The following is a 12,234-nucleotide window of genomic DNA, read 5'->3' as shown; positions in this document are numbered from 1 at the left end:
AAGAGGGCTCCAGTGGCAGCCTGTGAAGCTCTGGTGAACTCCATGCCCAAGAGGGTTAAGGCAGTGCTGGAAAATAAAGGTGGCCACACAAAATACTGATACTTAGGGCCCAATTTGGAAATTTTAACTTAGGGGTGCACTCACTTTTGTTACCACCAGGGGAGGGGGGCACAGCAGGACAGAGGGAAATCCAGGAGTGTGAGGGTCCAACCATCCCAGGGAGGGGCCCGCGTCCACCCCAAAATCCGTCAGGGAAAGGGGGGGACGTTTACTCACCATACCAGGAACACAGTTGGGCGCAGTGGGGGGGGGGCTGTCGGCCAAAGAGGAATGCTGCGACATAGGCCTAGACCCTGTCATGTGCGACCTGACGAGACGTTTAACTCTCGGGGCCAGTCCCCGTCCAGTGGGACTATGTCGCGGCCGACCCAGCGTGGAGCTAAGGCATGCACGAGCTCACTGGCCAGCTGGGGTGACCACTGGATCTAGATTATCCAGCCCATCGCCCAGATCCAGCATTATTGCTTGAAGATCTCACAGGAAAAAATTGCAGAGAAAAAGGCTAGCTAAAAAAAAATCTACATAAAAAATACTTTTATGCCAGGACCAAAGATCCCAGCAAAGAACTAGGTCCTTAACTCCTGACTAGGCAGATTAAAAACTGACATCCTATGCGGGAAGTGAGAGAGTATACCCCCAGGGACTGCCCATAAGCGTAGCCAGACTTTTTTCTGCCTAGTGTGCTACTCCTGTAGGGGGCAGTATAACCCTACTGATATGCATCAGAGGACTGCGTCTGTCAACGAACGATAGAGAAAAATTTATTATAATCCAAAAAAGCATACATTGTACTCACAAATGCATGATAACAGCACACATGTAAGGAAAATGGAACCAAACGCCTCCAGGACTGCCAGGATACTCCTATGGTGTTGGATGCCATGATGGCGTCCGCATATGCCTGACTGACGTGTTTCGAGGGAGAACCCTCCTCTTCAGAGCCAAAAGTACTACTGACCCACCATGATTTCACACAGTGTTATATAGCCAGTCTGTACCGCCCTCATTACTCAGCTCCGCCCCACAAAGGGCAAAGGTCAAGGGTGTAGATAGCTGGGATGGAGTTTGTTTACTGATGGTCTATCCATATATGACTGCATCCATGGTCATACCACAAGGGCTGATGGAATCTTCAAAATGCCTATGTTCAGGACTCCATAGGCATACACCCCTACACTGTGTCTACTGTGGGCACAGGGGTATTAGACTAGTGGATGGTGGGTGGTGCCAATGTGTTAAGCAGTATAGTAGCCGCATGCAATTTACTATGCGACCACTATAGGAAGGACCATACAAGATGCCATGGGATAAAGTCCCATAACCCCGATGCGACAAGGTCACATCACAGATGGGAGCTAAATCTCCTCATTTAACCCCTTGGGGTTAAGCAATCCCAGGGTAAAAATCCAATATGCCTCTCTAGAAGTGATGTGTTGGGACACAGATCCACTCGCACTTCTGGGTGTACGAGCTGAGCGTGTGTTCCAAGCAAGTGTGATGCGGCTTGGGGCGCGGATGGCGACACGATTATACAGAGGAATTGGTCATCGTTTCGGGGCACGAACCCCAACATATTTTAATCCCATCAAGGTTGGAGTACATAGAGAGATATATACATACCTATAGATACATGTATTGCTGTTCTGTATTCTGGTCTTTGTTTGCTGATTTAAAGCCAAAATGCAGGCCTAGCATATTAAACCTAGTCACTATATTTGTTGGCTCTGGTAACGATCCATAACATTTATCTTTTTATTTTTGCTTTTAGTTCTTAGATCATTTTACCTTTGTTATTGCTATTATTATTATTATTACCATCGTTATTTGCAATAGGTGTTTGGCTGGTTTGTATACACAGGGGTAGCAGTTTGCACTGTGTGGTCTCTCACTTTTGTGGATGTTATAGACCATCCGTAAACAAACTCCGTCCCAGCTATCTATACTCTTGACCTTTGCCCCTTGTGGGGAGGAGCTGAGTAATGAGGGCGGTACAAAGTGGCTATATAACACCTTGTGAATTTATGGTGGATGGTTCGGTAGTACTTTTGGCTCTGAATAGGAGGGTTCTCCCTCGAAAGGCGTCAGCCAGGCATATGCGGATGCTATCACGTCATCCAGTACCATAGGAGTATCCTGGCAGTCCTGGAGGCTATTGGTTCCATTTTCCTTACATGTGTGCTATCATCAGGCGTTTGTGAGTACAATGTATGCTTTTTTTGGATTTTAATAATTTTTTTTAGTGGTAATGCATGAGGTTGGTACGCCCTTCTCTTGTTGTTGTTTTTCAGTATGCTGGGAACCCAGCCTGCTCTCCTTCAATGATCAGACTTGTCCATACACGCCCATCATGCACAGTCATTCACTGGGAAGGCTCAGTCTACAACTGCTTCTCCTACCCCAGCTCTTATACAGCTGAGAACTGAGAAATGTAATCATTTATAAAATAGGGTAAAAAAGTATTTATAATGTTTTTTAGATCTATTAAAAAATGTTTTGCTTTTCATTTCTATTTTAAACTGAATGGGTTGTTTTTCAAGGTGTTCGTTTACAATCACTTAAATAAGGTTGGGCATAGATGGCTTATATACTGTTCAGCCCACGAGAGACAGAGAGAAAATAACTTAAAGACAGAGTTGTATAAAGTACTCGAAACCCATACTTGAGTAGAAGTGGAAGTGCTCGATCAAAAAGTGACTTGAGTAGAAGTACTAAAGTATTCAACATTTTTTGTACTTAAGTATTGCAAGTAGTTTTTTTAAACATTTTGCTACTCAAGTACTGAAAGTAAAAGTACCAGTAGTTTTTTTTAAAAAAAATTGCTACTCAAGTACTAAAAGTAAAAGTACAAGTACTGTGTAATGTAGTTATTAAAGAAAGAAGTCAAAAGTTTATTAAAGTTAAAGTTATTAAAGTTAAAGTTATTAAAGAAAGAAGTCATAAGAAGTCAAAAGTCAAAAGTACACATGATATTATACACATTTTTTTGAGCTTCATGAAACCTGCCATCTACTGTTCTGGCAGTGGTAATTTTTATAATTGTAATGAGTAACTATGCAGCACAAAAAAAAAATATCAGAGTAGAAGTATTGAAATCATCGAAAAAATGTAGTGAAGTAAAAGTGGAAGTAGGAGAAAAAAATTCTACTCTAGAAAAGTACAGATACCGCCTTTCGGTACTTAAGTACAGTAGTGAAGTAGTTCTACTTAGTTACTATACATCTCTGCTTAAAGAATCTCTATTCTCCCCAAGCAGTTGTGACCCCCATGGCTGGTGGCACTGCCAAACAGTGACTACGTCCAAAAGAACGGCCAATGATTTCAAATTGATTTTTAACATTTTGTTGAGCAGGGTGGAGTTTGCCAGACCAACCACAGCTCAAATGTCATCTGATTCAGCAAAAGAGCAACTCAGGTTTAAGATATATACAGTGCCTTGAAAAAGTATTCATACTCCTTGACAATTTTCACATTTTGTCAGGTTACAACCAAAAACGTAATTGTATGTTATTGGGATTTTATGTGATAGACCAACGCAAAGTGACACATAATTGTGAAGTGGAAGGAAAATTATAAATGGTTTTCAAATTTGTTTACAAATAAATATCCAAAAACAGTGGCGTGCATTTGTATTCATTCCCCTTTACTCTGATACCCCTAACTAAAATCTAGTGGAACCAATTGCCTTTAGAAGTCACCTAAATAGTAAATGAAGTCCATCTGTGTGTAATTTTATATAAGTATAAATACAGATGTTCTGTGAGGCCTTTAGAGGATTGTTAGAGAACCTTAGTGAACAAACAGCATCATGAAGGCCAAGGACCACCCAAACAGGTCAGGGATAACATTTAAAGCAGGGTTAGGTTATAAAAAATATCCCAAGCTTTGGACATCTCACAGGGGAAAGTTCAATCCATCATCTGTAAATGGAAAGAGTATGGCACAACTGCAAACCTACCAAGTCATGGCCGTCCACCTAAACTGACAGGCCGGGCAAGGAGAGCATTCATCAGAGAAGCAGCCAAGAGACCCAAGGAAACTCTGGAGGAGCTGCAGAAATCCACAGTAGGGTGAATCTATTAGTTGTGCACTCCACAAATCTGGCCTTTATAGAAGAGTGGCAGGAAAAAAGCCATTGTTGAAAGAAAGCCATAAGAAGTCCAGTTTGCTGTTTGCGAGAAGCCATGTGGGGGACACAGCAAACATGTGGAGGAAGGTGCTCTAGGCCGATGAGACCAAAACTGAACTTTTTGGCCTAAAGGCAAAACGATATGTGTGATGGAAAACGAAACACTGCACATCACCCTGAACACACCATCCCCACCGTGAAAGATGGTGGTGGCAACATCATGTTGGGGGGATGCTTTTCTTCAACAGGGACAGGGAAGCTGGTCAGAACAGATGACCCCTCAAATACAGGACAATCTTAGAAGAAAACCTGCTAGAGTCAGCAAAAGAATTGAGACTGGAGCGGCGGTTCAAATTCCAGCAGGACAACGACCCTAAATATACAGCCAGAGCTGCAATGTAATGGTTTAGATCAAAGAATATTCATGTGTTAGAATGGCATAGTCAAAATCCAGACCTAAATCCAATTGAGAATCTGTGGCAAGACTTGAAAATTGCTGTTCACAGATGCTCTCCGTCCAATCTGACAGAGCTTGAGCTATTTTGCAAAGAAGAATGGGCAAAAATGTCACTCTCTGGGTGTGCAAAGCTGGCCGAGACATCCCCAAAAAGACTTGCAGCTGTTATTGCAGCGAAAGGTAGTTCTACAAAGTAATGGGGGGGCTGACTACAAATGCACGCCACCCTTATAAGATATTTGTAAAAAATTATGAAAACCATTTATGATTTTCCTTCCTTTTCACAATTATGTGCCACTTTGTGTTGGTCTATCACATAAAATCCCAATAAAATACATTTACGTTTTTGATTGTAACATGACAAAATGTGAAAAATTTCAAGGGGAATGAATCCTTTTTCAAGGCATTGTACTCGGGTGTTCAGCTTTAAAAATGTTCTGAATTGTATGTAAAGTTTATAGATCTATATAAAGAATAAACTTGGGTGTTTTTCATTTGAGGAGTTAATGGGAGGGATTCATTAATTATATGAGAGGAGAGAGCTCCATCACTTAAGCAACTATAATGCTTTAAAATGTGAAATGGCGTGTTTTTTTCCTCATTTTAACAATCTAAGACAGACAATAAAAGAGAACCTCTGACTGGTTGCTATGGTTACTGCACATGCGAATGTGACATTCTTTCCAACACTATCTATATTTCTGTTGCATATCTCAATTTATTTCAGCGGTTAAAGAAAAGAATTCACTGCCAATTTATAAACTACAGTAGATACTTTTGGATTTTAATACTGACAAACCCTCATTGTGGGGCTCATTTCCAGCATTAAATTTTGATGATGCAAACAGGAACCATATATAAGTGTTGTCAAAAAATGCAAATTTACCGTTACAAATGACAGTTGCTGGTTCTTATGAGTCATGTCGTTAGATTGTCTTCATACCCGTTCAGTATCCGCCACCCCTCTCTTCCAAATCCCTCCACTGGCTTCCCATTGCCCAATGCATATGTAGCACCCCTAAGCGTTGCTAGAGTACTAGTTTTAGGATTTATATTAGTGTACGTAAATTGTCAGACCTGGCTGCCAGCCAAATCTGTGTTATTTAATCTGGGTTGGGTGAGTGACTCAGAGAGGGCTGGTATGATTCACAGCCAGCATTTCTAAAACCTTCCCCTACTTCTGGAAACTAGCAGAAGATTCCAGAAGGATGGGCATGGAGGGGAGGAGCAGCTGCCTGGAGTATTCGTGAGGGCACTGACCAATCCCCAACAGATAGGTTGGCAGGGTCAGCCCAGCTGGGGAAGTGTGGAGTTTGGGTGGAAGATGGAGATGGAGTGGTAGGCTCCCAGAGGCCTTTGAGAGTAACCCCCTAGTCTGGGGGGGGGGGTGAAATCAGGCCTGGGCTTGGGTGCAGAAGGAACCCCTCTTCATGACAAACAGGGATCCTGACCAGGAGGCACAGGAGCAAGGAAAGGACAGCAGGAGAACACTGCCAGACAAATCTCCCGGGAGAAAGACAGTCAGGTGGGCTGATAAAAAAAATTTTTTTATTACCTACAGCAAGAAATAGGACCAATCACAACTGGGCTTATTCAAGATTCTGAATGATCAGTCTGAAAGTAGACCAGCTGCTTACGTACACTTGGCAAAGTAAGGGGTCATTGCACTATATGGAGCTTAGGGTACAAGGACACTTCTCCGGTGAACCAACAGCCAATCCAAGGTTTCTACTGTAAGTTTCAACTCTCTACACCAGTCTTCCTCAACCAGGGTTCCTCCTGAAGGGGTTCCTTGAGCTTTGATGAATTGATCACGTGCCTACACTGACCACAAATGCAAGGGGGCAATTTTTGAATTGCCATTGACCACCAAAAGGACAATTGAACACCAACCACTAGTGGTGCACAGAAATTTCGGAAACCAAAATTTTTGCCCGAAAATGGGCCTAACCCATTTAGAAAGAAAACGGGTGAAGGATGCTAAAAATTAATGGACGCCGCAAGGAAGGGGGGCGCAGCGTAGCGTAGGTGAAGTGTATATGGACTAACACACCGGGCGGGCAGGCGAGCGGCGAGCAGGGCAGGCGAGCTGTAATAAAGTGAGCCCTTCACTTCCCTATCAGGCAGGTATCTCTGCTGACAGGGAAGTGAAGGGCTCACTTCATTACAGCTATTAGCGGCTGTTCGCCTGCCCGCCCGGTGTGTTAGTTCATATACATAGTCACGTAGTACTGACATCACTGAGAGGCGAGCCGCCAGCCAGAGGCAGGATTTTGTAAGGAGGACCCAAGAGAAGAGGAGCAGAGAGTTTGCCTGCCTGTGACATGGAGGAGCCAGCGTGCGGGAAGAAACAAGCACATTGTTAACAAGTAAGCACTAAGTCAAATGGGGATAAATAACCCCTTTGTGCTGCATTAGTGCAACCAGTATCAGTGTCAGTGCAACCAGTGTTAATTTACACTGACACTGGTGCCACTAATGCAACACAAAGGGGTTAATTAACTGCACTGGTCGGTCACTAATGCATCAGTGACCAGTGACAATACATTAACCCCCTCACGCTGTATAATACAAATACCACTGGCAATTAAATTAACCACTTGCCAACCCGTCACAGTACATATACTGCGACAGGGTGGCAGCTACAGGTGCAGGTCGCTGCCTTTTTCTGGCGTATGCCCCTGTTCTATCTATTTTAAAATCATTTGGGGGAAAAAAGTAATTTTCGGTTTTCGGCCAAGGGCATCCTGAATTTTCGGTTTCTGTTTCGGCCCAGAATTTTCATTTCGGTGCATCCCTACCAACCACTTTACATTAGTGGACACCCCAATTTTTACTGTTTGCTTTCTTTTCTGTTGTTATTGTTATTCATTAATTTGAAGATTATTACTTAAAGTAATTTTGTCATTTATAGCAAGTGGGTGTGAAAGGGTTTTTTCACCTTGAAAAAAAATTACTCTATGTAATCTACTGACACGATTCCATCATTTTAAATTTTAAACTTTTAAAACTATCAATTTATGCTCCTCCCACACCTGTAGGCCTTTTGTGAATGGAGATAACCCCTTAAGAACCACCCTATAGCAGATATACTGATATAAGGCGGCTTTTCTGTGCAGAATCATGAATATATACTACTCACAGCAGAAGCCGATCTGCGGGTGCCAGGCAATGGATGCCTGCCGGCCCCCGCCGATCATTGTGGAGACACAGAACGGAGCTCTGCCTATGTAAACATGGCAGAGCTCCGTTTTGATAGGGTGAAAGTAATTGATTTTAGGTCCCTGCAAAGCAGGGAATAAAATCCATCACTTCCCTTAGTAAAAGCAGCACACAGTTTATACAAAACACTGGTTAGGCACATAGCTAACCCTTTGATTGCCCTAGATGTTTAATCCCTTCCCAGCCAGTGTCATTGAGACAGTGCATATTTTTAGCACGGATAACTGTATTAGTGTCACTGGTTCCTGCAAAGTGTCAAAATTGTCAGTTAGTGTCAGATTGTCCGCCGCAATGTTGCAGTCCCGCTATAAGTCTCCAAACGCTGCCATTACTTGTAAAAAATAAATAAAAATTCTAGTATATATACCATAGTTTGTAGACAATTAAGGAGGGGATATGATCAACATGTATTAATACATAAATGGTTGTTGCAATATTTTTTGCGGCATTTGTGCAGTAGTCTTTCAAACGTAATTTTTTTGGAAAAAATACATTTCACTGAATTTAGAAAAAACAAAATAGTAAAGTTAGCCCTATTTTTTGTATATTGTGAAAGATGATGACACACTGAGTAAATAGATTCCTAACATGTTACAGTTTAAAATTGTGCACACTCGTGGAATGGCGTCAAACTACGGTACTCTTAAAACTCCATGGGCGACGCTTTAAAAAAATTTAACGGTTACCAGTTTAGAGTTACAGCGGAGGTCTTTTTCAATAATTATTGCTCTCGCACTGACGATCATGGCGATACCTCAAATGTGTGATTTGAACACCGTTTTTATTTGCGGGCGCAACTTACGTATGCGTTTTCTTTCATACATGAGCTCACGTCAACGGAGGCGCTTTAAACTTTTAATTTTTTTTCCTATTTATTTTATTTTTTATTTTTAACACAGTTTCTAAAAATAAATAAATAAATATGGTCACTTTTATTGCTGTCACAAGGAATGTAAACATCCCTTGTGACAGTAATAGGCAGTGACAGGTACTCTTAATGGAGTGATCGGGGGGTCTAAAAGACCCCAGACCCCTCCACTGCACTTCAAAGTATTCAAAACACAAAAATCAGCATTTTTAATACTGACAGTTTTTTTAAATCGGCACTATTGGCAGCTGAAAAAAACCAGAAGTGACGTTGTGACGTCGATTCCGGGTTACATGATCGGAGACCTGTTCGAAGCCGAATCCGGCTTCGTTCAGGCGTTCGGACGTGCCGTCTGGTTGCTTGGGTCTCCCAGTGGGATAACGGCCCAGTGGCTGCTGAGACGCATAGGTTCTTATCTACTGAAAGCTGACTGCCGGCTCTAAAAAATGGTACCTGGTTGATGCCTGCAGCTCGAGGCATCATCTCAGTACAACCACTTCTTCAAGCCAACGTACAGGTATGTTTGTTTGCGGGAAGTGGTTAAAAAAGGCTGGATTCTTTCCTAATTGTATATAATATAACTAGACACTAACATTTATAGGTAAAGTTTATCCAGGGAACTTCCGATTGCCTCTCAGGGGATCAGGAAGGAATTATTTCCCCTGCTTGAGCAAATTGGACCATGCTTTGCTATTTTGTTTTTTTTGCCTTCCTCTGGATCAACTGTGGGTATGGGATTGTATATATGGGCTTTTTTTTTTTTTTTGTTTTTTTTTTTTGTTTTCCCTTTTTATTAGTTAAACTAGATGGACTTGAGTCTTTTTTCAACCAGACTAACTATGCAGCAACAACTTTTGCGCAAACAAATAAATATACGTGTATTGGGATTTTTGTTACCAAAAATATGAATCAGAATACATATTTACATAAATGTATGGAGAAATTAGATATTTAACATTTTTTATTGGATGTTTTATAGCAAAAAGTAAAAAATATTGTTTTTTATTTTTTTTTCAAAATTGTCATTCTTTTTTTGTTTATACTGCAAAAAAAATATGGAATTCAGTAATGATCAATTACCACCAAAAGAAAGCTCTATTTGTAAAAAATTACATAAATTTTATTGGGGTACAGCGTTGCATGAACGCACAATTATCAGTTAAAATAAGGCAGTGCCATATCGCAGAAAAAAGTGGCCTGGTCATGAAAGGGGGTAAATCTTCATCAGAATTCATTCATCTTGGCAGATGCAAAAATTGTACACTGAGCTGCATGGGCGCAACCCAACGTACATTGCAAATAGGCAAGCAAGACTGCTTTAATGCAGAAGAGATATTTAAAAGCCAGTCTGTTTGCAAACTTTTTTTTCATGTAAGTAAAGTTCCACTTTAACCACTTAAGGACCGGAAGGTTTTACCCCTTAATGACCAGGCCATTTTTTGCGGTACTGCACTGCATTAATTTAACTGACAATTGTGCGGTCGTGCGACGCTGTACCCAAATAAAATTTATGTCCTTTTTTCCCCACAAATAGAGCTTTCTTGGTATTTTATCACATCTGTGGTTTTTATTTTTTTGTGCTAGAAATGAAAAAAAGCTAAAATTTTGGGAAAAAACTTTTTTGCTATAAAACACAGCCAATAATTTTTTTTAAAAATCAAATTTTTTCATCAATTTAGGCCAATATGTATTCTGCTACATATTTTTGGTAAAACATATCCCAATAAGTGTATTTCGATTTGTTTGCGCAAAAGTTATAGTGTCTACAAAAGATTCAATATTTTTAAAGCATTTTTATTTATTTATTTACTTTTTACTAGTAATGGCGGTGATCAGTAATTTTTACCAGGACTGCGACATTGGGGTGGACAAATAAGACATCTAACTGCCACTTTGCCACTTTTGGGGACCAGTGACGTTATTACTGTGATCAGTGCTAAAAAAAATGCACTGTCACTGCAGTAATGACACTGGCAGGGAAGGGGTTTAACATTAGGGGCGATTAAAGGGTTAATTGTGTCCCTAGGGGGTGCTTTCTAACTGTGTGGGGGATGTACTCGTTGGATGATCACAGAGATCTGTGTTCCTGCTTAGCAGGAACACAAGATCACTGTGTTAATGCCTGACAGAACGGCGATCTGCCTTGTTTACATAGTCAGACCGCCATTCTGCCTCTACCGGGCATAATCGCGGGTGGCCGGCGGACATCGGGTCCGCTGGATTCGTTGATTGACATTCCCGCTAGCCAATCATGGCGCGATCTAGTGGCTATTGAACGAAAGGACACACAGGTACGTCAATTCAGGCAATATAGCCACACTGCCGTAGAATATACTGTATATGGCTGGCGGTTGGCAAGTGGTTAATAAGATCTGTTCTGGATGTCAAATTCTCTAGGACACAGCATTCCCCATCCTTTTGTTTCAAACTTTCCACAGTTTACTGAGTCGGCTCCATTATGAGAGCTACATTAATTATTGTTATCAGGGAGTTTGCTAAGGCTACGTTCAGATCTTGGCGTTGCTATTTACAGGCATTTTTTTGGCGTTTTTTCAGGAGTTTTTATGGGCGTTTTTTCAGGCATTTTACATGCGTTTTTACAGGCGTTTTTGTGCAGGCGTTTTTAGGTTGACTAGTAACCAATGGAAAATAATAAAAACGCCTGTAATCTGCCCAAAAAGAAGCTCATGTACTTTTTTGAGCGTTGGGCGTTTTGCTTAAAACGTCATAACGCTCAGATGTGAACAGGGGCCATTGAAATGAATAGGATTTGTCTTGTTGGGCGTTTTTTGAGCTGATCCTAGAGCAGAAAAACTCCCCAAAAACGCCCCAAAACGCCTAGATGTGAACTTAGCCTAAGACCTAAATCCAGACAGCACCTTCCAGGGACTGTACTGAGGCCTAACTGTAACTTTCTCTCTATCTTTGCATCCTGCCCCACCAGTCCCATTCAAACTTCCAAACCAGATTTAAATCTAAATGGCGGCTGTGAGAAAAAAATTTACACCAGTCTTTCTGTAAAAGAAAGAGAACAAGATCTGCAGTGGGTGTGTCTGGGAATTTCTTTCCTGCATCACAAATAAGGCCCCTTTCACACGGGAGCTTCGCCCAGCGGACTCCGTTTTGCTCAGTGGGGGATCAATCCGCCAATCCTCGCTGAGCAGGTGGATGACAGGTCCATCTCCGTTCACTGTGCAGAGATGGACCTGTCAGATCCCTGCTCTCCTCTATGGGAGATTGGATGAAAACGGACCGCCTGTGAATTTTGTTCCGATCCCATCCGATCCGATCCTCCAGACGGATGGAAAATAGCCTGATCATGGGAGGACATCAAATGACTGCCTCCCGGTAAAGTATGCCCGTGCTGTAGCCATCTGTCGGCTATAGCCAGGCGGAAGGAGGTTAACAAATGCGGCTGCTATAAGTACTGTGTAACATAAAAACTGGGATTTTGCTTTCTGTTTTCTGTTTCCTGATTTAAAATTGAGTTGGGTTGAATGT

General features: G+C 41.7%; 1 protein-coding gene across 1 annotated transcript in view; it reads right to left on the bottom strand.

Annotated features, from left to right (window-relative positions):
• ATG10 (autophagy related 10) overlaps positions 1-5,565 on the bottom strand; it is a gene marked incomplete at its 5' end in the record, with an annotated part of 249,305 nt that extends 243,740 nt beyond the window's left edge. Inside the window, one exon of the mRNA XM_082243302.1 lies at positions 5,530-5,565. Within this exon, the coding sequence (XP_082099428.1) occupies positions 5,530-5,565 (36 nt within the window). The remainder of the gene's footprint in view (positions 1-5,529) is intronic.
• Between the last annotated feature and the right edge of the window lie 6,669 nt (positions 5,566-12,234).

The sequence above is a fragment of the Pelophylax lessonae genome (assembly GCF_965119305.1).
Source record: "Pelophylax lessonae genome assembly, chromosome: 1".
In the NCBI taxonomy this organism is placed as follows: domain Eukaryota; kingdom Metazoa; phylum Chordata; class Amphibia; order Anura; family Ranidae; genus Pelophylax; species Pelophylax lessonae.
This window is presented reverse-complemented; position numbering and strand designations above follow the sequence as displayed.